Genomic DNA, 27569 nt, shown 5'->3' with positions numbered 1-27569 from the left:
AGCAGAAATGCTAACAACACTGATTTGTGACTGCTGATATTTGCTTTCATTTCCTGCCTGAGGGAGTGCTGGTCAGCTTCCTCCATTAACTGCTTGTCTTCCTTTCCACAGTACTCTTGGGAAACAGGTCAACACAAGCCACTCATAACCAAGCAGCAGGGAATTATGTTCCTAAGATTTATCTCTTCTCTACTTCCTTCCTCATGTTTTTAATTCTCAGAATCTGTACAAGATAAGGGTAGTCTATATTTTGAATCATTATTGAAAGTTAAAGTTGCTTAGTTTGTTGCAGAGAGTTCTAGCTTTGATTATTGGAGTTATCCATCAGTTCCTGTGTTTTATGCTGCTATTTTACCTTTGGGTACAAAAGTACTAAAGGCTAATCTTGTGCATTTCCTGCCTAAGTAATAAGACCAGCCATTTATTTCTCTGAAGATCTCTTGTTACATTTGGCAGAAAATGGTATTAGAAGTAATCCATCCTGAGCAAGGGCAAGTTTGATTCATTGGGGGTTTGCCAAGCTAATACTAACCTGGGTATAAATGCAGATAAATATTTCTACTACATGTAAACTACGTGTGTCTGGATTAAGTTATATATGAATCCACAGTGATGCTCCCAAATTTAAGCTACTACCGCATGGATCATTTTAATTTTCTCCCTTTATTTATCTCCAAATTCCAACTGTGAAAACCTACGCCTACTATCTGCCAACCATTTACTTAAAGATGTGTGCACTGCAGTATCAGCATTGTTAACCAGGAGACACAACCTTGGCAACCCAGGTGTGGTGTTTATGTACAGTTCCCATTTGCTGCTAGTCTCGCAGATTACACATTTTCAAAGCTAGTTAGGTCAGTACCTTACCTCCTATCTTTTTAGTGATTTATATACACTTTTTACTGTTTTATATACTCTTATCATAGTATTTACTCTTTTCTGAAATTTTCTAATCTCTGAAACGACTTTTAAATACTTGTGCACATTCAGAGTCTCTTTGTACTGTGTAGTTTTATATAGTCTCTTGAACGTACACCTTGCCTTCACCATTTCATTATCACATAGAATTATTTTATTCACCTAAAAATGCTTTAAGCTTCACTTTTTCTCTCCTTTCACCCAACTTTTGATAATTAACTATTGTTTTGATGCCTCTGTCATTCTGAGTTTTCCAGATTACAAAATAATAAAATGCTTTATTTACATAGTACCATCTTTTGTTTATTAAATGCACCTAAAGTTTGTTTATGTCTTTATATGGTTTGATAGCTCAATTATTTTTGTTGCTAAATTACATTTCATTGCATCCATCGGCCAAATGCATCCATTTGGAGGACATTTTGATTGGTTCTAGTTTTTGGCAATAATGAATAAAGTCATTGCAAACATTCACATGCCCTTATATATGTATGTATATATGTATATATATATATATACACAATCAGTTTTGTCATTAATTTTAGTGCATGCTTAATAACATCTCATTATTTCATTTGCAATTCCTTGATGAATCTTCTTTGATGAGCCATCTAGTTTTATACTTTGACCATTTTTTAAATTGAGTTGTTCATTTACTACTGTCAAGTTTTAGGAGTTCTTTGTATATTGTAGATGTAAGTCCTTTGTTAGATATGCATGTGCTGTGAAATATGTCTTTCAATCTACGGTATATCTTCTGTATATTTCTAACATGTCTTTCACAGAAAAATTTGCAATTTGAACAAAGTATAATTTATCATTTTTAATATAAATTGTGTTTTTGATGAAAAATACAGCAAAGATAAGGCCACTTAGATTTTATGCCCGTTTTCTTCTAAATATTTTGGAACATTTATTGTTTTATGCATGGGCCTATCACATATTTTTAATTTTTTTATGATGGAGGAAAGGTTTGTGTCTAGTTTTGAATTTGGATAGCCAGTTGTTCTAGTATCATTTGTATAGAAAAGATTATCATTTCTGCATTGAATTTGCTTTGTAAAAATTCAATTCAGTAATTTCTGTGGACCTAATTTTGAGGTTTCTATATATAATAATAGATTTCATTATGACACTCAAAATGCTTTGATTTAGGACTTTTGCCTCTATGCACAAAACAGGAGGTTGTAATTTTCTTTTATTGTAATATTTTTAACTGGTTTCTGGAATAACCTAAGTGTCATCTCACAAAATGTATTCTCTCTGCTTCTGTTTTACAGAATAAAAAAATCACATTATTTTATCTACATGTATTCTTTCCTCTATGTTCTTCCTTTACATAAATCTGAATTATTAAGCTATCTAATTTTCCTAGATTTAGGAGAATAATTTTTTTATTTACTTATTATGTATACAGTGTTCTGTTTGCATGTATGCCTGCAGACCAGAAGAGGGCGCCAGATCTCATTACAGGTGGTGGTGAGTCACCATGTAATTGCTGGGAATTGAACTCATGACCTCTAGATGAGCAGTCAGAGCTCTTAACCGCTGAGCCATCTTTCTAGCCCAAGAGAATAATTTTATGGTGACAAATTCTCTATATCTTGTTTGTCCAAGAACTGTTAGTTTGCTTCGTCTGTATCAAAAGGATGTCTTCTGGATAGACTTCTGGGCGGGTGGGATTTTTTTCTCTCTAAACATAAATATTTCATTCCATTCTCTTCTTGCTTGTGTTGCCTTGTGATACGTCTGATGTAATTCTCTTTGATCCTATATAAAGCATTCATTCTTTTTGCCTTTCTATAGTTTGAATATGTTAGCTTAGATGTAGTTTTTGATATTTATCTTGCTAATATTCTCATGAATGTATGGTTACTAGTCTGCCATTAATTTCAGAAAATACTCAGAAATTAGTAGTCCAAATAACTCTCTTCTTTGTTCTTGTTCTCACACATGTGACACACACACAATAAAAAGAAATCTTTAAAAAATGAAAAGTAATCATTAAAAATAAGAAGGCAAACATATCAAATTATGGGCAAAGGAACAGAAAGCTAACTCAAGAGAGTAGAAGGAATAATTAACATAAAAATACATGTACATTTTTACTGGAAAATAGGAATATGAAAATTTAAAAATAAATTACCTTTCCGAACTCTTAAGTAAAGTTAAAAGTCTAATAGAGAGTTTTGTCAAAGATGTGAAGGGAATTTCTGAAATATTGCTTGGTACAAGTGGAAGATATGGATATCCTGTATCAGTAATTTCATTCCATGGTATGCAACCAAGAAATTCCATTCTTAGACCAAAACTGTTAGGATTTCCTGGGAACACACTGGAAATGCAAATTTTCATACCCTTTTCCAGATCCGCTAAGTCAAAAACCTGGTGGTGAAGGCTAGCAACCTGTTTTAATAACTTCTTCAGGTGCTTTTTATGTACACTAAAATGTGAGAAATACAAGAGAAGGATATATTGCTCAATATTCTGCCTGAGATCTACAGGAAGAACTACATTAAACACTATAGCCCATATATACTAGTCCTTTTTCTTACTCTCTCACACTTTGCATGAACAAAAAATATAACTTTTAAGAAACAGTGCTTAACTGTAGGGAATACAACTGTATGGGATACACTTTGATCTACTATTCTATTCTATTCTTCTATTCATTTCCTTAAAAATAAAGCCTTGCTGGTGTAACCTATGAATCATAACTTAAGCTTGAAAAATATTGTCTAGGAGGAATGTTTGTACATGATGTGTACAAGCCAGGCCTGGTGATTTATGTCTAGAATCTCAATTATTTAGGAGGCCAAGACAGGGAGATCACAAGTTCATGATTACTTGGACTACAGATTGAGTTCAAGGATAGCCCATGCAATTAGTGAAATTCTGTCTCAACATTAAGTGAAAAAGAAGTCTATGGAAATAGCTCAAGGGCAAAGAATTTGTCTAGTATTCCCAAGATGTTAGGTTCAATTTCTAGTACTGTGGAAAACCGACAATATACATAACAATGCTTGATACAAATTTATCTGTAGCAGTAAAGTAATGGGGGAAAATAAATTTTAAAAATGGAAAATTAATTATATCAGATTTCTATTGTGGATTACTAAATTGTTCCTTGTATCATTAGAAATACAATTTTAAAATATTGGGTATATTGAGTAAAAATAGTAACAGTTTTAAACTGTATAAAACTGTATCTATGGATATCTATAAATATTTATGGATAGCTAAGAAGTACCTGGGGTTAAGATAGGGTTATATTTTGATAAATCCTTTGTAAGTTGATAATATCCTTAGAAATGTACTTAATATATATAATCTATGGAACACTGCACTTTAGCAACCTGGTACTCCAGAGTGTCAATGGTTTCTCCTCATGACATGGAGCTGACTGACTGTGAGCTGTGGGGTCATTATGGCTGCCCAGCATCTCAATAAAGTACCATAGCACCATAATGTATATTGCCTGTTTGACAAAAATATAAATTCAAAATTCAGAGTATAGGTTCTACTGAATGCATATTTTTCACATATAATCATGTAAAAGAAAGTAAATTTAGCTATCATTAGTTAGGGATAGTTGTATACCATTTATGTAGTAAATAGATAAAAATGTCCCCAGGAAGAGAACTAGCAAATTCAAAATAGTGGTTAAAACTGGAAAGAATGGGATTGATGAAGAATACACGAAATTCTTCAGGTACATTCATAATACTTTACTTATCTTTTAAAACTAAGCAAATATGAAACTTAAGTCTTAGTAAACATGGCTAGCTAAGTATGCAGATATTCCCAATTTATCCATGGGCTATTTATTCTTTGACATGTTAGTAACAGTTCATGACAAAAAGTAAATGAAGGTCAAGCTACCCTTGGAACAGGAATAACATAACAGAAAGGCAGTTAAAGTACTTCAGTATCCCTCCATCCAGTTTTTAAAAACGGGGAACATTATTCTTTACTCTGTTTTCTTAAATTGGACAAAAATGAATGCTTTAGGAATTTTTGCTTTTAATGGAACCCACAACCAGGTAGTCAATCATTAGGAAATATATGGTTACTTTTCCTATAATTCAGAGCTTTTAGTGGGTAGGAGCTAAATCTCATTTTTATTTAAAAATTCTGAGGAGACTTTAGAACCTAAGAAGGGCACACATAACATGGTAGGAAATAGGCTACTTAAAGAGTATGCGGAAAATGATGGCTAAGGACAAACAGAATGCCTATGTCATAATCTTTGGCAGAATCAAATGTAATTTAAAAATGCCCTGTTAGGTAGAGGTAAATAAAGTGAGAACAACCCATGTTGTGTTCTCGATTTGGCCTATACCTTGTTTGGTTCCCCTGGGTTATATGAAGAAAACATAGGGATGTTTCGGATCTCCTCCTCTGATAAACGGTTTCTCTGGATCTCATCTTCAGGGATAAATTCTATTGGTTGCGTCAGCTTCTTAGGCCCAATCCAACACTGCTCAGGTGGAAAATCAATAACTTTTGCCACATGGAGACTGGGGCCTTTACCCTGTGCTGCCTGCTTTCCCTTGTCCTGGAGGAGTGATGGGTTCTCAGCTGTGCCACTATCACCCACTGACGTAGCTGAGACCAGTGAGTGGGAAGCAAAGGGTTCACCTCTCATAAGTTGGAACTCTTCAAGACGCTTTTTCATTATAGTCTCGTGGTAAAAACTTTCCAGGTTGTTCATGGGATCACCTTTGTTCTTCTTTGGGGGTTCATCTGGATCAAGACAAAGAGATATGGAAGTTCTACAAAGCCTCCCCAGTACAACCTTTTAAAAGTTAATAAAAAATAAACTCTGGATCTCAGATACAGAACCTAGTTTAGGAAAGGTTTTTATAACATGTAGCAAGTGTGTGTGTGTATGTGTGCGCAGGCACACACATGCAGATGCATGTACATCTAAGTGTGCATGGATCTTAAAACTGCATCTTGCACAAGGTCAAAGTAAGGAAGGTACCCAGAAACCTCAAGCTCATCCAAGTATACATACCTCTAACTCACAAGGACATATGAATAGTACCAGAATGACATTTCATAGTCATTAACTTAGTAATTCTTAAGTATCACTTAATTCCAAATTTATATTTGAATGACTGATTATTTCAGTGACTTTTTAAATACTTGGTTATTTAATCAAGGTCTAAATTGGTTTTTGGCTATTACAACTTTTAAATCATTTTTCTGTTCCATTTCTTCATTAACTTTTCTTCTCCATCTATTGATATTACATAACCATTATCTGTTTGGTGAACAAATTGATTTAATAAAATGTTTTTGATGATAACTTGTTCAAAATTTCTTGACAGTCAAATCTAGTCTAATACAGTTGTCATTGATCACTTATCACTTGTATATACTTCTTTTTTTTATCAATTTGGGTCAAATTTGGTGCATTTCAAATACCTAGTGTGTATGTATATTTGCTCATAGATACCAAATTATCCAGAACAGATAAAGATCATTTACAATATCTTAGAAAGTTATATTAAAGACTGTTTCTGTAAAGATTTAATTAGATTCATGTTCAACATTTAATGTAAAAATTTTCATATATAAGTGTATATTTCCTATTGTACCATGTCCAAAGGTACATAATGTTCACTTGCACATTTTTAGTAATGTTGAAATTAATTTGTGAATTTAAGTGGTGTTTGTCACATCCTCAATTATTATGTACTCCCATTAAACCTTTACCTAATGGGCTTTATAGTGACTGATGATTACTGTTTAGATCTATTAACTTATACAAATTACAAAATGGGCCTTCCCTGACTCTATTATTTCTTTTGTAGTTTTAATCATCAACCGGTTAGTTTTCCTGACTATAGTTTATATAAGAAAAGCGCATAAATGCTTGATTTCATCTGTTCTTCATTATTTATGACAATAAGAAACTATTACTTTAGAAATACCTAATGGTAACCAGTGGTTATCTGCAGTACAATTATGAAATCACATATTTTTATAGAATATATGCATTTCAATACATATAGTGATTATTTGCGGTCCCACTTAGAACTGTCCCACTTAGAACCCATAAGAAGTCCTTTAAACCAGCTCCTATTTTGCTTTCTGATTTTCTGGAACAGAAAGCTATCCCAAGCTTATCTTGAACATTTTCTAACTTGAACCTTGACTATTTTCCCAAGGTTCCCTGGTTCCTTTCAATGAAAAGTACTTGGAAACTACTATTGTTCATTGTTGCTTCTCAGCCTTTATAGTAGGCAAAGCTAGGCTATTTTATAGGAGAAAAATTGATCTTAAATTTATTAAGAACATTTCCAATTCAAATTTAATATGACAAGGTTTCTATTTAACTCTGGTTTTAGACCTGTATCTCTTTTATTTTATTTTGTTTGGACAGTTGTTTTGGGGAGACCTGGGGAGCAAACCCAAGGCTGCTTGCCTTCTAGGCAAGAACTTTATCACCAGTTCCTCACATCCTAATAATACTACCAAAGTGCTTTATTATTAGCTTTCTCTAACAACACATTCACAGAATTGAAAAATTCCACAACCAATACTAATATGTCTAACAACAATAAAATGATTGAATATACCTTTATATTTTTGCAGTCCTTAGATTATATATTGTTAGTAATAGATATGTATTACTTCAAAGTCACTACAGTAATTATTTTCTCTGAGTGGTTATGCTATCAACTATGTTTATCATTTGCTTCAGGTTGTTTTTTTAATTTTATGGATTTATTCTTTCTTGAGTTTTGTGTGTATGTGATCCTAAGGTTTGAATCCAGGGCTTAGTGCATGCTAAGTAAGAACCCAATTGTAGACTACACCCCCAGCCCTCTTTCCTTTTTGATTATAGTTTTTATTACATTTGTAATCATGCAAAACATGTATATGGCTCTAAAGTGAAAAGATTTATACAGCACCTTTACAGAAGTATCATTCCATCTCTGATCCCTTCATTTCTTTCCCTTCCTTCCCCACAAACAGTATTTCTTCTTAAGTTTGACTTACAGTTCCAGTATTTCCTTTATATATATATGTATATAATATATATACATAATAAATGGAATTCATTAGTTATACCTTTCTCCTATATAAATAATGGCCTAAAACTTTCTTTTTTGGATTTAATAATATATCCCATAAATACTTCCATATTAATGTAAAAACTACTCTTTTTATACAATACTTCACTGTACAATAGTTATTCAGATACTCTGTTACTAACAAACACCGAAATACTGGTCTTATATCAAGTCTTATGCTATTTTGAACTAAGCCCTAAAAGTTAGCCATGTGTGTGTTTAATATATATATTTAAAATTTGATATTTTTCAAACATTTATTTCAAATAAATTCTAAGAAGTGAAATTGCCGAGACGGAGTAAATGCTGATGTAATTTTTATATATCAATTTCACCCTGTATGAGTTGTACTCTTCTGTATTTCTACCAGCAATGCATAAGAGTATTTATATCTTAAGATACAAAAGGTGGACTCAAGAAAAAGAAGTCATAAATTTGAGAGCGAGCAAAAGGGAAATACTAGGAAGGGCTGGAAGAAGGAAAGGGAAGGGGGAAAATACAATTATACTTTAATTTCAAAAACTAAAAATACTATATTTTTAAAAGGGTACAAAAGGTGTAGTTATTAAGGAAATGACCACCCAATATAGCTTCATTAAAATAAAAAATCCTGTTCTTCAAAAGTGTTATAAAGTGTGTCAACAAAATGGCTCAGTGGATAAAGGCCACAAAACCTGGTGACCTGTGTTCAATACCTTGGGCCCACATAGGGAAGGAGAGAACTAATTCCCTACAAGTTGTAGTCTGATTTCTACACATATGCTATGGCACAAGGTACCCAATGAATAAAAATAAAAGCCATAAATACACAAAAAATCACAGGATAAGATATTTACTACATAGATAACTATTACAGAGTGTGAATGCTGGATCAATAAAGTTTCATATATCTGTAAGAAACAGAGATGGGCAACCAAGAGGAAAATGAGCACAAGATTGATGGATCCTCCATAAAAGAGAAAAAAGCCACATAGTTAATAGATATATAAAAAGTATTTGATCATATTAGAGTTTGGTGAAATGCAGCAAGTCAGATGAGGAGTGAGAGCCATAGAAAAATATCTGATGTTTGACAGTATACAATCAAGCCAATACCATATCAGCGAGGCTACAGAACCATGGGAGCTGTATAGCATTCTAAAGTATATACTTAAAAATACTTATTCAATAACCACTATGAGCCAGGCAACACTCTGGGTTCTCAGGAGAGATCAATAAAAGCAAAAACCCTAGGAACTATTTAAAAAGCTGGTTGGAGTCAGGTGAGGTGGCACAAATTTTTAATCCTAGCACTCAGGAATCAGAGAGATGCAGATCTCTGCGAGTTTGAGGCCAACCCAATTTTCATACTGAGTTTCAGACCAGCCAAGGCTGCAGAATGAGACCCTATCTCAAAAAAAAATTAATAAAAATAGAGTTGCCAGTTGGCAGATAACATTTAGCAATTTCCCGCTACAAATACATCATAATGAATAGCTATAAAAAAGGCAAAAAGATATTTCTTCACCATCTCCAGGAAGATTAGCCTGGATAGAGAATTAAATCTAGGCCTGCCACAGTGAAATCTAGTGCAGGGCTTCTTTCTACCTTTAGGCCAGTATCTGTGTACTGAGTCGTGAGAACGACATTAGGCTCTGAGGCAGAGGCTACTCCCAAAACCCTGCCTCCATCCTCAGGAGGCACAGTAAACAGTTGAACTCTACCTACTGACATGAAAGCTGAACAGAGCTTTTTCTCAGAGTTCCATGCCAAGACCATCATGCTGAAAGCCAGCACTTGGTAGAAACTAAAGGCGCCAAGCAGTCCGAAGCTCAGATACACCCTCTAAGTGCATTCCCACATCAGCTGTAGACTTGTGTACCTATGAGAGATACCCAAGTTTCAACTTTCTGGACTGGACAAGTCCTGGCAACTTTGAGGTTCAGCTATGACTCACCTTAGAATCAATTTTAGTGGCCAAGGAACCATTTCTAGTAACTAAACCCTAACCTTGGGCACCACAGCCAACAGCAGGCCGACACTCACAGATGGGAGCTCTACAATTTTCTAGGTCCATACACATCAGTGTGGCACACTTGTATTTTGCCATGCATTACGGATACATGGGCCCTGAAGTGCCTGAGCCTCCGTGGACCCTTGATGCTGTGAGACTCAGATGTGAGTCAGCTTAGCATCCGTCTAAATGGCTAGCAGTCTACTTATATCAACATTATTCTAACCCTGAGCAGAATAAGATGGTGCAAGACCCCATTCCTGAGGACAGGAGTTTCCTGTGGTGCTCACTTAACACTAAGCACATAAAATACCACACCAAGTGGATCCCAACAGCCCCATCTGCAGGTCTGTCTGCTGTTTCTTTGAAAAATTTAATTAAATGACAAATCACTTGACAACATGCCCAAGAAAATAGGAGAGAGGAAAAAAACCGATTAAAATTATGGACTAAAGAGAAAGTATCACCACTCATGAAAATGATTATAAAGGAATATTGTGAAGAACTTTAAGTCAACAAGAAAGAAAATTTATATGAATTGACAAATTCATAGGCATAAAATTGTCAAAGCAGATTCCAAAAGGAGAATAATTTACTAAACCTTTCACAGGAGGTCGAATCAATAATCAGCTAACTATCCCAAAGAAACATCCAGGTTCAGTTGGATTCATTAGTGAATTATATGAAATATTTGAAGACTGAAAACCAATCTTGCACAAAAACTTAAAAAGTTAAAGGAAGACAGAATCTTTTTCAATAAATTCTATTGGTACCATGAACACCAAAAGTAAACAAGGCCAGCAGAATAAAAGCACAGACCAATGTCTCTCATGAATGTAAAAACATTAATTGTGATGACATATATAGCAGTTGGAATAATGTGAGGAAGGCACCATGAGCCAAAGAATGTTAGTGGTTTCTAGAAGCTGAGCAAAGCTCACCTAATCTTGAGAACCATTTTAACAACTTTATCTTAGGACTGAATATTGAGAATAAAGAGGCTGGAGAGACGGTTCAGCAGTTAAGGGCACTGCTCTTCCATGGAAGTTGCATTTGGTTCTAGTATCTATGTCAGATAGCTCAAAATGATCTGTAAGGCCAGCTCAAAGGGATCTGATTCCTTTTCTGGTTTCCAAAGGCACCTTTCACACACATGAGCACACACACACACACACACAAAACAATTACTTTATGATACAGATTGGCCTCTGAACATGGCAGAACTGTTGCACTCAGGAACTCGCAGTAGCTGTGCTAGCATAAGTCCTGCACAGGATCAAGTTAGCCAACATTGCCAGCACGGAGCAGGAACAGGAGGGTACTTGGCCTGTACCTCTGAGGAGCTATTGACAGCTGATTGCTTCCATGGGAGGGACTGTCAGTTTTCTTTAAGGGTGTGGCCGCTGGTAAGCTGACCATGCTCCAAAGAAAGACTCTACACCCCATGTGAATATGAGAAACACAAATTGGACTCTGATGGCTATTTTTAAAAAATGAGAATATAGGGAATAAGGAGGGAGTGGAAAGGTGAGGATAGATCTGGTAGCAATGAGGAGTAGAGGATACACATGATCAAACTACAGCTTAACAGTGTATAATGTTCTCAAAGAATAAAAATATTACACTAAAAGAAGATTGGGATTAAAGCAAAGACATTAGCTCATCTACTTTCACTCAACAATGTATTGAAGGTTTTAGAGAATACAAGGCAAAAACAAGTAAACAGTAAGTTTCCAGATTAGAAAATAAGTAAAACTGTCTTTATACATAGGAAACATGCTTTTTTCCCATGTGGAAAAATTCTAAGCTATCCATAATAAAACCATTATACTAACAAAAAACAATAAAACCTTTAATTAGATAATTTTAGACTAATATAAGATCAATACAAAACCCAACTTATTTCTATACACTTGCAAACAAGAATCAGAAAATGAAACAGAACAATTCTATTCACAAGAGTGTCAAAATGAATAAAATGCTTAGAAACAAATTTATTATAATAAGTTTGGTATGCTACAATATATAAAATAATGATGAGATGAATCGCAGACAATCTGAATAAAGGAAGAGACATTCTGGATTCATGGACTAGAAGAAACTGATACTAAAAAATGATGCAATTTTCTAAATTAAGTGACAGACTCAATCCAATCTCCATTAAATTCCAGCAATTTCTGTAAAAAAACCAACAGGGTGTTGCCAAAATCTGCATGGATACAAAAGACCTAGGATAGAAGAAACAAGCGGGAAAAGTCACTATGCTTGTCAAGCTCACTATAAAGGTCCATCCAATAGGGATCTGAAACATAAAGACAGACATATGGATCAAAAGAACAAAATTATACAAGGAAATTCAATGGAAAAATAGTCTTTGCAAGACACGGTGTTAATCAACTGGAAATCTCCATATAAAATTAAGGACTTAGATCAGACCTTAAAACACAAATTTCCATGCAAAAAATATAGGAACCAAGACAGTGGATATTCTAGATAAATACAAAAGACTATATATTTTTACTTTGATTCCAGAAAAATTACTTAGTTAAGATATCAAAAGCTTAAATCATAACAGAATAAATTTCTAAACTGAACTTCATTAATATAAAATATTTGTGCTTCAAGACACCATTAAGAACACAAGAACAAATAAACTACAGACCAGAGTCAGGCCTTATAAAGGATCTGTATTCAGAAAACACATAAAAAAAAACTCAGTACACAATGTTAAAAATACCAATAGCTCATAAATTTAAAAATGGACAAAAGACTCAAACATTCACTAAAGAAATTTTGTTTTGGTGTGTAACATATATTTGATAGTTAAAGTATAAAATCCATGTGAATCTCCGCAGCTTCAGAATGCATATTCTTACTGTAGAGAAGTTCATTGAGATATATAGACTTTGGGTGTTGGTTAGATACTACCAATTTGAGGAGAAAAAACCTGGAACTATATTTTATAATGTATACATAAATCAGTTCCATGGTGATTAAGGACTTAAGCATGAAGGACAAAAAATAAACTTTTAGAACAAAGAACAATACCTTCCTACACTCACACTAGACAGAACTGATTAACTGAAATAGAGAAAGCCTTAAGCATATAGAAAATATTAACATATTTTATTCTATAAAATGAAGAATTTTATCAAGAGGTATCATAAAGGCAGTGAAATGATTATCTGGAATTAGAATGGATACTTTAAACACATATACCAACAAATGAATGCATAGCCACAAGGATAGAATTTGTACACATTTATAGGAAGTATACCCTATGACTAGAGAGCTGAAAGTAGAATAGTCAATACATATAATACCCAAGCATCCCTAGCTTCCTCCTTTCTGTAGTTACACTTAGATAATTGGAGAGCACTAAAATCTGCCAAACCCAAGAAACTGTTGAGCTGAGGTACAGTTTTGTTTGTTCGTTTGTTTTGAGACAGGGTTTCTCTGTGTAACAGCCCTGGCTGTCCTGGAACTAGCTCTTGTAAACCAGGCTGGCCTCAAACTCACAGAGATCCATCTGCCTCTGCCTCCTGAGTGCTGGGATTAAAGGCTTGTGTCACCACCACAGCCCCTGAGGTACAGTTTTGATACAGGCTTAAGAGGATTTGTGAACTCTTTACTTGTCAATTCCATTCCAAGGTATAAACCCTGAGAAACTCATATCCATATGTCCCAGGACTCCCATACAAGAAGCATCATATAGCAGGATTGATATTGATGCTTCATCCAAATGAGAATCCAAATTTCCAGTTATAGTGAAACAGAAAAAAAAATCAATGTTATATAAAGGAATATTATACTTCAGTGAAAAAGAATTTACTATAGCTCCAAATTGTAATGTGGATGAATTTCACAAATACAATATTAAACAGAAAAGGAAGATCCAGTATATGTATGATTTAGTTGAAGCACAGGGTGTTTAAACACGGGGAAATACTATCTAGTGGTGGATAGATATATAGGTAGTAAAAAACATAAAGAAAATTATCATAAGTCAGTACAGTAGTTAAACAGAAGAGGACTGTGCTTTGTGAAGGGAATACAGGGGCTTTTACGGTTTTCCCATTGCACTATTTGTTTATTTCTTATTGAACAGAAACGTTTGACGTACTCCAGCATGATCAATCTTATCACTGAAAATTAGTTTGTACAAATATGAATGAGAGATGGGGAAGAGGCAGTAATAAACAAACAGGGTTTAAGAATATGCCAAAGTTCGAGACCAGCCTGGTCTACAAGAGCTAGTTCCAGGACAGGCTCCAAAGCCACAGAGAAACCCTGTCTCGAAAAACCAAAAAAAAAAAAAAAAAGAATATGCCAAAGCATAAGAATTTAACTTCAGATGAGAATGTGGTCTTTGCGGATATATTAATCAAGATTTCATTAATCAACTCTATGAAATCATAATAAATTACGGGAGGCCTAAGAAGGCAGTGATGGGAATGCTATGAGCAAAGGTTTATCACCAGGAGTCAGGGGACAGGTGTACAAAGGACTCTCCCATAGATCCCATAGAGGGAAGCAACCGAGCCAACACCTTCCTTTTGTACTTCTACAACCTTAGAAAATGGATTCCTATTGTTTAGTTATGGCAACCCTAGGAAGCTAATACATATTTTAGAGTGGGAAATGGAATGATGCTTTAATCCCCAAAATGAGGAATATGCTTTGGGAATGAATAATAAGTAAAAGCTGGAAATATTTTGACATTTTTCGTAATACGAGCCCAAATTTCCTTCAGGAGTTCATTGGCAGAAACACAGATCTTAAAGGTAGTTCTGGTAAAGGCTTAGAAAAAAGTGAACAGTAGAGAAAGCTCAAGTAACTCTAGAGAGTATGTATACACACATACATGCATGTGTACATACTCATCATGAACACAATATTGCTATAGCTATGAATGTTCACAGGACTTTTAGAGGCCTTAGGAGGAAAGGGTGAACATTATTGGACACTGGAGGAAAGGCGCTCTTTATTATGCAGTGTCAGAAATCTGGCTGAATTGGTGTCTTGCTATTGGGAAAAAACGTAGCTGAGGAGACTTTCAAAGTGGGGAAGATAAGGGCTGTTTCTTCTTGATGCTCGTAATAAAACCATAACATTAAAGATATAAACTGAAATTAAGGAGAAAGACACCAGATTTGATGATCTGGAAAATCCTGGGCCTATCCAGACAGCATGCTCTGGAAAAGGGCTCAAGGCTGTCCCCAGACAAACTTTTACTGAAGATATTAGGAGAATGAGTCATAGATTCAATCAGCAGAAGCCAGGGACAGAGACAGGTTTATCTAAGAAGGATCTGCAGAGGGCCTTGGCTCTAACAGAATGACTCTCTTCCTCAAGATTGACAAGGCTTCTGCTAATTCTGTACCAGCAGAACAAGTGGCAGCCTAGGAGACAGATGTGGGACAAAATAACGAAAGGGTAATTCCAAGAGCAAAGACCCATATGCAGAGGCCAGAGAAGGAGCTCAGAACATGACTAAGGAATAAAACTTGCCCTGCTGCATGATTAATTTGCTTAGTAATCCCTTTGTTCATTCTTTTGTGCTCCTTCAGAATGTGGTTGGCTATCGTATGTCTGCCTACCATTACATATTAGAATAGCATGACTTCTTTTTCAATTACATTAGTCTTTGGGTAGGAAGAAAGAAATTTTGTTCCAGGATAGACAATATTCTGAACCTTATTCACACCAAATTTAGATTATTTAAATAATGAGATGTAAGACTTTTTGAGTTTATATGTAAATGGCATTTGGGATGGGTTATACGTATATTGCATGTACTGGGATGAATCTGGACTTTGAGAAGCCAGAGGACAGAATGTACTATGCTGAATACAATACCTCTAAAATTTATCTCTACTTGGAACCTCAAACTGGCATTATTTGATAATGTTTATGCCAGTTGTTAAATTATAAGACAATACTGGATTAGGGTGGGTTCAAAATCTAATGGTTACTATACTCAAAAGGTAACATGAAGACACAGAGTCAGACAACAAAAATGTCGTTTTGATGACAGAAGTAAAGATTGGAATGACATGCTTATATACATCACGGAACATCAGGTAGCAGACGCTAGAAAAGGGAAGGACAAACATATTCTTAAAGCCTATAGAAAGAATGACCCATCAATACTTTGATTTGTCTCCAAAACTGTGAAGGAAATAATTTCTATTCCACAAACCATATTTATGTGAGTTTATTAGCAGCCTTAGAAAACTAACACGATTATAGAAAAATTTTCTATAAATTATGTTGGAGAAACACAAATGAATGGTATACTACACAATATGAGTACACTTCAAAAACTTTATGTTGAATTAAGTAAGTCTTCTACAAAGAATAGTTACTGTATTGTTTTAGTTATAAAAAGTTCTAGAATAGGCCAAACTAATCTATACTGGGAAAAAAAATCAAAGTGTAATTTGCCCCTGGGAGAACAGGATGGGAGTTGCTGGAAAGAAGTATGATGAGACTTTCTGGAATGATGATAACCTGTAAGTTTTAGGCGATGCACATGTCCTGATATGCTAATAATTGTTTGTACCCATTTTCAACTCAGTGTTGAGTGCTGACAGATTGGTAGCCTGCAATTGTCCAGTGGGAATATACAGATCATGAAAACTAGCAAATGATACAAACCATTGCCTAAAAAGATGATGCATGTTCTTACTAGTATATCATCATTCAGAAGCATACATTGTCTAGAAATGGGCAGATGAACACTTAAAGTTTATATATTTAATAACATGAAAATTTTATGAAGATAGAATCAAAATAAATATTTACCTATAGCTAACAATATGCATGCTAATGTACTAGGAAGTAATCATCTATATCAACAATTTTTTAAAAATGCATTTATAAGTAAAATTGATATGTGTACAGAAGTACTGATTAGATAGATATATTAATGGTACAATAGATTGTGATATATTGAGTATTTGTGAGAAGTCTTTCTTACTTTTGTGCATGTTTGAAATTTTTCATTGAAAATAAAGATCAGAAATCGATTCCTATTTAGATATCAAAAATATTAAGAGACGCATATAATCCTGGCTCTCTTGGAACTTTGATTTTGATATTTCACCTTTTAACTGCTACTTATGGTATATAATGAGAAACAAAAATCTAAGTGTTTTGTTTGCTCAACTACCTAAAATGCTGAAGGAGATTTCCCCCATTTTTCATGTTCTTTAGATAGCAGAAGTATGGACTCAGGGAAAACTGGCAAATGATGCAATGACTGTCATGTTAAAGTTCTCAAAGGAGATAAGGACAGAATCTAGTACTAGAATACGAAGATTAGCATTAAGCACTAAAGACTCTCCTATCTCTGAGTGAAGTGGGAAGAAAAGGAGAATGAGAAAGCAAGTTAGCAGAGTGCAGAAGGAGGAAGCAGACGAAAGCTCTTGCTTCTTTCAAATTGAACCAAAAGATATCTTTTAAAAACAATAAAAGAGAATAGGAAAAATGAATGAATATCTATAATAGTCCTGATAAGGAATGAAATAGAGAGCTGTAAAAGGAGCTGCGGGCAGGCCTGCTTTTCATCCCGCCTGGCTCCTGCACGGCTAGCTTAGCCCCGGAAATAACACGGAAACTGTATTCATTTAAACACTGCCTGGCCCATTAGTTTTAACCTCTTATTGGCTAGCTCTTATATATTGATTCAACCCATTTCTAATAATCTGTATCGCCACTTGACTGTAGCTTACGGGGATGAGTCTAACGGGTGTCTGTCTCAGAGAGGAGAGGCATGGCATCTGCCTCATTGCCTTCTTCCCAGAATTCTGTTCTGTCTTTCCCACCTACCTATGTTCTGACCTATCATGCCAAGCAGTTTTGTTTATTAATTAACCAATTAATTAATTTTGTTTATTAATTAACCAATGAAACAACAGATAGATAGAAGACCCTCCTACATCATTTCCCATTCTCTTGCTTGGTCTCGTTTCCCATGATTAGAAGGGTCTTCTATCTACTGTTGCTTTCATTGGTTAATAAAGAAACTGCCTTGGCCTTCTGATAGGGCAGAATTTAGATAGGTGGAATAGACTGAACAGAATGGTGGGAGAAAGAAAGCAGAGTCAGGCAGACGCCATGAAGCTCCAGCACAATATGGACATAGGTTAGAATCTTCCCGGTAAGCCACCACTTCGTGGTGCTACACACATTAATAGAGATGGGTTAATCAAGATGTAAGAGTTAGCCAGTAAGAGGCTAGAGCTAATGGGCCAGGCAGTGTTTAAATGAATACAATTTGTGTGTTGTTATTTCGGGTGTAAAGCTAGCCGTGCAGGAGCCGGGCAGGATGAAAAGCAGGCCTGCTTGCCTCATCACTACAGAGAGCTGGCCATGGACTAGGAGATATACTGAGGGGGTGGAGGGAGGGGAAAGCATTTAACATGGTACCAGAGATGAGGAACTTATGGAAGTACTAACGAACTAAAAGCTACACGATTTTTCTCTAGTAGTGCTAGCAAGGCATGCTAAAGGAAGACAATTAGCTGAGACTTCTCTTAGGAGGCATGATACACAGACAAGAAAGCAAAGAGAAGGGTTCCCTGAGATTGAATCTAAATGATACTAGGAAGAAAACGAGACCAAGCAAGAGATGAGAGATTATAAACAAAAAGCAAAAGAACTAGAGATATCAACAATATTAAAGATATGGTATAACAGGTCTAAGAAAGTTCTGAGAGCTGTTAAGGTAAGAAAAAGATTGCAGTTGGGCATGATGGTGCATGATGAATCTTAGCACTTGAAAGGCTAGAATCAGTAGACTGGCCAGCCTGGGCTACAGAGCAAGTACCAGGTTTGTCAGAATTACATGGCAAGACTGTCTCAATAAAGAAAGAAAAAAAATAAGAAAACAGAGAAAAGAGCATGGTCAAAGAGTGTATGCTACAGTGAATTTCAGAAGTATATTTCTAGAAATAATACATCTTAGTTTTCAACAAATTTCATTTTTAAATGATATTTCATAATTCAAAAGAGAATTTTCTCAAGAGGTTGAGATACAGCTCAGTGGCAGAGCACCTGCCTGGTATACAAGAAGGCAGAAGTTCAATCTCCCATATTGCATGGGGAAAAAAAGTTCAAGATATAGTCTTTTGAAATATACACAAGTGCCATGGCCAAAGCAGCATTGATTTTTCTGAAGACGGTATATTTAAGGGACAACATGGTTAATTAATAACTATGATTTGGGGAAAGTCACTTATTCTGTTTAGAAGCTCAATTTTGCTATCTGTAAAATAGGTGTAATAATATCATGTCTTATAGAGCTGTTACCAGAATTAAATGCATCAGTTTGCAAACTAAGTATTTAGTATTAGCAAAATGACTGGCCCAAAAAGCCTTCAAAAAGCTATCAGCTATTAGGAGTTCAGTTTCTAGGTAAGATTAAATAAACACCCCTGACTCTTGTCTATCCTAATACGTACAGCTATAAAGCCTACCTGGTCTAACCCACAGAGTAGAGTTACAAAACTTGTTGAGAATGTATGGTCCATTTGAAGACTGTGAATATGAACAATAACAGACAGTTAATTGGTTAAAGGCCTAGAATCCAAACTAAAGAACTCATTAAATTGTTGAGAGTAGCAAGAAAGTCTGACTTAGCAGTTTATAATCCTAGTACTGAAAGTGGAGACAAGAAGATCAGAAGCTCCAGATCATCCTTTGCTACATAGTAAGTTCAGGGTCAGCCTGAACTGCATGAGACCCTTATCAAATACAACAAGGAAATAAACAGAAAGAAAAAAAGCTGTATTATTATATTTGTGATAAGCTGATTTTCTACAATGATGTCAAGACAATTTAATGTGAAATGGCAATGTTTTCATATGTAATGCCAATTGTACACATTATAATCTATGTGAACCAGATGAACATAAATATCTATCATATACCAAAAGTAACCCAAAATGGTTTATAGGCTTAAATGTGAGCTGAAACTGTAGTCTTTTAGAACACAGGAAAAAAATTGATAGAATATTGAGTTAGAAAGCAATCTTCATCGTAGGATCAAAACCAGAAGTCCTAAAAAGCAGTAGCTTACATGTCATCAAAATCACAAACCTCAGAGCTTTGAACTACGCCATTAAGGCAATGTCAGGAAAAACAGCAGAGTAGGAACCTTTGAAACACCTCTTCCACAAAAGCAACAAGAAAATTGTCAGAACCAACTCTTACAATTGTAGAAAATAGTCAAAGGTTTGTAACAACCCAGGGAAGATTTCTTAGGAAGAATAGAGGGATCTCTGCAAGAATAATGAGTTTTGCAGTGCTTTAATCTGCCCTACTTCCATCCCAACTCCTATTTCCGTGGTTAACCTTGAAAGCCTGTGGTTTGAAATCAAAAGAAAAAGAACAAAAAACAAACCAGCAACAGGGCCAGCAGTAGAGGGCGGAGAGTAGAGGAAGCAGCCTTGGAAGTCCTATTCCCAGACAACAGTCACTATTTGACCCATTTGGTGGCCTTCAGGAAATTCAAGGGACTCTCTCTATTTGAGCAAACTCAAAGCAAACACTAACAGACTTTTTTCTAGGAACTTATGACGAAAATTTTGTTCATTGGAAATTGCTGAATTTCACAGACACCTGGGTAACAGTTAGAGAAAATACCAGTTAGTAAAAAAAATCTTAAGAAGGCAAAATCCAGGGAATGAGAAGTCCATATAAGGCTCTAAGAAAGTCTAACATATATCCATACACATGTATGACTTTTACCTGCAAACTTAGGTATGCGCATGCTGAGGAAAAGATCTGAAAAAGCCATATGGTGTCACGTTTGATTAACCATGAGGCTTTGTGTAAGCAAAAAATAAAAGCATTTCCATTTCAGATCGCAAAGTACATGGCTAAGGGTTGAAGATGTTCTCAGCATACACAGAAAATCCCTCAGGAACACTGGAAAAATACTAGTTCTAGACATAATGTTCTAGACACAATGAAAACATTATATTAAGATAGCAAGCACACTATATATTATATGAATCATTTATATAAAATGCCCCAAATAGGTTAATCCACAGGGATGGATATTTCCTTGGTGAATGCCCAGGGTGGGAGTATAAATAAGGACTAATAGCACTCTTTGAGGTGATGGAAATGTCCTAAAACTAGATTGTTGTTATGGTTGATGAATTCTGTAAATTTACTACAAATCACTGAATTGTGCACTTAAGGAATGAGTTTTATGATATGCAGTAAATGCTAACTCAAGAAAGTAGAAAAAAATGACTCAACTCTATGCTATAAAAGCTTAATCTTTCCCAAATGTAATAATATAAATAAGCTAGGGGTAAAATGATGTCAAGAAAGTAATTCTGGAATGCTGGAGTGAAAACCTCTAAAAATCTGTGTCCTAAAAGCAAAAGGAACATGGGGGGAAAATGACAAAATCAATTTTGGAAGTAAATTAAATGCTTGCAATAAAACATGGAGGAGTTTCAAAAAAAAGTTAAGATTAGTAAATTTGTAGCACTTCAAATTTCCATAATCCCATCTCTTTCTTTCCAGGTTCACAGTCCTAAAAAAAAAAATCAACAGTATTGACATAATAGAAGCTGTAAAGCAGCAGTGTAGCTGAACCTAGAGGGCAGAACAGTTCTAGAGCATTACAAAAGACTCAATCTTCAGAGAATCTCTACTATTTCATGTTCTTGGTACTGGAGGGAAAGCTACAGTCTGAGGACCTGCCTGTCTTTGATATGGCTGATATCCCATACTATAAGAATAGTCCATTCCTAGGGCACTTGACATGATTAATTGGTGGGGACTGTATAACAGTACATCTGCCTGAGATGGAATTAACAGTTGAGACTAACAAGGAGCCAACAAAGCAAACCTGCAGAGGATCAAAACAGTGAATATTCCACTATGGAGGGGACAGGGAACATGAGCCTCCATCTCTAGCTGAGGAGCTAGCTATTGGCAGTTAATGGCTGTGAGGGGAGGGAGAGTTACTTTTCTAAAGGATGTAGCCCCTGGTGGGTTGCCTATGCTGCAGCAATTAGAATCAATGAGTTATTAAAAAATAAGAGGACACAGAAACAAGGAGGGAAAATGTAGGGGAGGAGTACAGGAAGGATGGTGGGGAGGGAGTGAGGGCAGGTATCAAAATATACTTTACACAAGTATGAATTTCTCAAAAAATACATAAATAAAAATTTAGAAACTTAAAAAGAAAAACGGGCTTTGAAAAATTCAGCTACATTCCCAAGATGGAAGGCCACGAATATATACAAAGCTGTGTGGACAGGACAGCTAGGATCTGAGAGGACTCCAATATCTCACTCTGGACTGCCAGGGAGGCTTTGCATGAGTAGAAAGTGAAGTCTAAGGAAGAATTGTCAAGTGTTTGAATATTGAAAGGGTGTTCCAAGTTACACGCACATGGACCCTTAAGCAAAGGATGATAGCCATTTGGGTTTAAGACATTTAAAGAAATTATCTTCAATCATCAGAGAATGACTTTGTTGTTAAAAAAGAAGAGAGAAGCCAGGCGGTGGTGGCGCACGCCTTTAATCCCAGCACTTGGGAGGCAGAGGCAGGCGGATCTCTGTGAGTTCGAGACCAGCCTGGTCTACAAGAGCTAGTTCCAGGACAGGAACCAAAAAGCTATGGAGAAACCGTGTCTCGAAAATCCCCCCCCCCCCCAAAAAAAAAGCAGAGAGAAACATAAGTTTTAGAATTAAATACAAAGGAAAATTACTAAACAGTGACATCAACAAATCCATGGAGTAGTGGAGACGGCGGACTGATTTTAAAAATTACATTATACTATTTAAAATTTTCAATTTTCAACAGTACAACATATTGTAAAGAAAGGGGGAAAGCATGGCTTATACACAGGAAGAGAAAATTAATAGAAGCATGTTTGTTAGGTTAACAAGACAAAAATCTAAAACAGTCATTCTAAGTTCCTTAAACAACTGAAGGGAAAACTCAGATCGGATAAAATCGAACTAAAAGTAAGCAGACAATATGAAAATAAAGACCCTCGTAGGAATTCTGGAGTTGCATGTAAAGTAACTGACAGGAATACTTCACTAGCAGAAAGTAACAGATTGGAGTTAGCAGAAGAAAGAATCTACAAACTTGAAGATAACCTCGCTATCTACTCAGAGGACAATAATCCAGTCTGGGAAGGTAAAACAAATAAGGACAAGGAAAACTTAACAGCCTCAGAGGATGAAGCAGATGATCAACCCTCTCGGATAGCACAATACAGATCACAGGAGTCTTAGAAGTTGAAGGGGGGGGGGGCATAAAAAACATTTCAAGAAATCAACTCTGATAACATCACCAAACTGATGAAAAACATTAATCTACACATCAAAGAAGCTCAACAGGATCAAAGTAGAAAAAAACTCAGAGACATACACCTAGATACATATATCCAAACTGCTAAAGGGGAATGCAAAACGTAAATGTCTTTGTGCTTGTGCATATGTACATGCATGTATTCATGGGGGTACTCACATCTTGGGGAGGTTGCACACACACATAAGTGAGCATACATGTATAAGACACAGGACAACTACACTGTTGTTCCTCAGGAGCTTTTTAGACAGGATCTCTCACTGGACTCAAGCTCTCCTAGAAGGCGAGGCTGTCGACACAGTACATCTCAGAACTCCACCTACTATTACTGCTCCAGCCCTGGAACTGCAAACACGTGCCACCATGCTTAGCTTTCTTCTGTCTGGGGCTTGAACTCAAGTTCACATGGCAAGCATTTTATTACTAAGCTATCTCTCCAGCCCAAGAATGAATCTTTAAAACAGTTACTCAAGGAAAGAGACTCATCATGGAAAGGGATCCAAGGAAAATTAACAACTGACTTATCAGACACCACAGAGGCCAGAGGCAATAAGATAGCATATTCAATGTGCTGTAAGAAAAATGCTGTGAACCAAATGTTTTCATCCACTAAAACTGTTCTTCAGAGAGGGAAATAGAAGAACTAGTAACTAAAAAATGACTATAATCAAAGTATGCTATATGCATAAAAGAAAATGTCGCAATGAAACTCAGTATTTTGTACAATAATATATGCTAATACAGTGTTCTTATAAAAATTATAATTAACAATGGAAGAAATTCTCAGATAAAGAATTCATTACCAGAAGATCTGCCCTACAAGAAAAAAATTAGACCAAAATAAATGAATAGTGCATAGTAACTAGATGTACACAGACAAAAAGCACTCATAAATTGAACTATATAGGTAAACATAAAACATGGTACGTATCTTTTCCTATGTAACTATTTTCTTTTCATCCTATCTGACATAGAACAGTAATTACAAAACTGCTACTACACTTGAAAATCTATACAGATGTGATCTGCATGATAGTGGTGCAAGAAAAATACAACAGAAACAAACCATATTTTAGATATGGTTAAAATTAAGTTGCCATTAGAGAAGTCAAACTTTCACTAGTTGCAGATGATATGGTAGCATAAACAACCTCCAATATTCTACCAAGGAACTCATACAGTTGATAAACACCTTCAACAAAGTGGCTGGATACAAGATTAACTAAAAAAAAAAATCAGTGGCCCTCATATATACAAACAATAAACAGGTGGAGGAAGAAATCAGAGAAACAACACCCTTCACAATAGCCCGAAATACCTTAAAATATCTTGGTGCAACACTAACCAAGAAAGTGAAAGACCTATATTACAAGAACTTCAAGTTTCTGAAGAAGGAAATTGGAGTAGATTTATCAGAAGATGAAAAGATCTCCCATGCTCACGGATCAGCAGGATTAACATAGTAGAAATGACCCTCTTACTAAAATCAATCTACAGATTCAACACAATCCCCATTAAAATCCCAACAATTCTTTATAGACCTTGAAAGAACAATACTCAACTTCATATGGGAAAAACAAAAATCCCAGGATAATTAAAACAATCCTGTACAATAATGGGCCTTCTGGAGGCCTCACCATGCCTGATGTCAAGCTCTACTACAGAGCTATCATCATCATCATCATCATCATCATCATCATCATAATAATAATAATAATAATAAAACAGCTTGGTATTGGTATAAAAACAGACACGTGGATCAATAGAATCGAATCGAAGACCCAGACATAAAGTCACATACCTATGAACACCTGATTTTTGACAAAGAAGCCAAAATTATACAGTGGAAGAAAACGCATCTTCAGCAAATGGTGCTGGTCTAACTGGATGCTGGCATGGAGAAGAATGCAAATAGATCCATATCTATCACCCTGAACAAAACACAAGTCCAAGTGGCTCAAAGACCTCAACATAAATCCAGATACACTGAACATGATAGAAGAGAAACTGGGAACTAGCCTTGAACACATTGGCACAGGAGACAACTTCCTGACACCAATAGCACAGACACTAAGATCAACATTACAATTAGCAAATGGGACCTCATGAAACTGAAAATCTTCTGTAAGGCAAAAGATACCATCAACAGGACAAAATAGCAGCCTGCAGAATAGGAAAGATATTCACCAAGCCAATATCTGACAGAGGATTAATTTCCAAAATATATAAAGAACTTAAAAAACTAGACATCAAAAAACCAAATAATCCAATTAAAAATGGGGTACAGAGAATTCTCAACAGAGGAAAACTAAAATGGCTGAGAAACAAATCTTTAACATCCTTAGCCATCAGGAAAATATCAGGGAAATGTAAACCAAAATGACTCTGAGATTCTATTTATACCTGTTAAAATGGCTAAGATTAAAAACACAAATGACAGCTCATGCTGGTGAGGATATGGAGCAAGGGAGAACACTCCTCCATTGCTGGTGCGAGTGCAAACTTATACAGCCACTATGGAAATTAGGTGGTTCTTAAGACCCAGCTTTGGCATATATCCAAAGGATGCTCAATCATACCACAAGGACTATGATCATAGTTGATATAACTATGATCATAGCAGCTTTATTCATAATAGCCAGAACCTGGAAACAACCTAGATGTTCCTCAACTGAAGAATGGATAAAGAAAATGTGGTACATTTACATTATGAAATATTACTCAGCTGTTAAAAACAGTGACATCAGGAAATTTGCAGGCAAATGAATAGAACTAGAAAAAAAATCATCCTGAGTGATGTAACACAGACCCAGAAAGTCAAACATGATATGAACTCACTTCTAAGTATATATTAGCCATAAAGTAAAGGATAATCATGCTATCATCCAGAGACCAAAGAAGCTAAGTAGCAAGAGGGGCCCAAGTGGGGACGCTTGGATATCCCTGGGAAGGGGAAACAGAATAGATTTCGAGGGTGGCCTGGATGTGGGCGGGGATGGGAACAGGAGTGATTAAGTGGTGAGAATGAGGAATTGAATATTAGAAGAGATGATTGGAAAGGGGGGCATTTCGAGGTGAGGTAGAAATCTACTGTAATGGAAACTTCCAAGAATCTACAAGGGTGACCACAGCTAAGGCTCCTAGCAATAGGGAATACATAGTCTGAACTGGCCATCTCCTGTGACCAGACAAAGACTTCGAGTGAAGGGACTGAGACACCAACCCAGTTACATAACCTTCAACGTACAATCTGTCCTGCCTACAAGATGTGCTGGAGTATAGGTGGCACAGAAATTGTGGGAGTGGCCAACCAATGACTGGTCCAGCCTGAGACCCATGCCACAAGAGAGAGCCCACCCCTGACACTGCCTGGAGCATCAGGACCCAGAGGCTGGGTGGCCCAGAGACCTAGGAAAGAACCAAACACGACCAGAGGAAAAAAAGTCACTGTAACAATGCCTAACAATATTCTGCTGTACTCATAGATTGGTGCCTAGCCCAACTGTCATCAAAAAGGCTTCATCCAGCAACTGATGGAAACAGATGTCGAGACCCACAGTCAAACAATAGGTGGAGGTAGGGGAATCCTACTGAAGAGAGCAGGGAAAGATTGTAGGAACCAGAAGGGTCAAGGATACCACAAGAAAATCCACAGAATCAACTTAACTGGGTTCTTAAAAGTTCCAGGGACTAAACTGACAATCAGGTAGCCTACATGGGACTGACCTAGGCCCTCTACATATATATGTTACAGTTGTGTAGCTTGGTCTTCCTGTGGGACTCTTAACCATGGTGGCAGGAGCTATCTCTGACTCTTTTACCAGCTTTTAGGATCCTATTCCTCATACTGGGTTACCTTGTCCAGCCTTAATACAAGGGGAGGTACCTATCATTCAGAGACCAAAGAAGCTAATTAGCAACTTGATATGCTGTATTTGGTTGATATCCATGGGAGACCTGCCCTTTTCTAAACAGAGGCGTGGATGGCAGAAGAGAGGTGGGGGAAGAGGAGAGACTAGGGGAGAGGAAGGAGAGGAAATTGTAGTAGGGATGTAAAAAATACAAATAAAACCATTTTAAAAATTAAGTTTTCATTAATGTAAACTAGTTTAATCAAAGATGTTAGCTGTAATTCTTAATTCCTAATGATATTCCTCTATTGTCATCAGAGAAGCACTGTGCAACAACTGATGGGAACAGATGCAGAGACCCACAGC

The 27569-nt window shown here is 35.9% G+C and overlaps 1 protein-coding gene across 6 annotated transcripts in view; it reads right to left on the bottom strand.

Moving 5' to 3' along the window:
- The window catches only part of Rbm41 (RNA binding motif protein 41), a 59693-nt gene that overhangs the window by 11315 nt on the left and 20809 nt on the right, over positions 1 to 27569 (bottom strand). For all 6 annotated transcript variants that reach the window (XR_009056461.1, XR_009056462.1, XR_009056464.1 and 3 more), the window contains one exon: positions 5261 to 5664. Coding sequence is in view for 1 of the 6 variants with exons in the window: in XM_057759286.1 (XP_057615269.1) it covers positions 5261 to 5664 (404 nt within the window). In the remaining 5 variants the exon portion in view is untranslated. The remainder of the gene's footprint in view (positions 1 to 5260; positions 5665 to 27569) is intronic.

The sequence above is a fragment of the Chionomys nivalis genome, chromosome X, assembly GCF_950005125.1.
Source record: "Chionomys nivalis chromosome X, mChiNiv1.1, whole genome shotgun sequence".
NCBI lineage: Eukaryota > Metazoa > Chordata > Mammalia > Rodentia > Cricetidae > Chionomys > Chionomys nivalis.
This window is presented reverse-complemented; position numbering and strand designations above follow the sequence as displayed.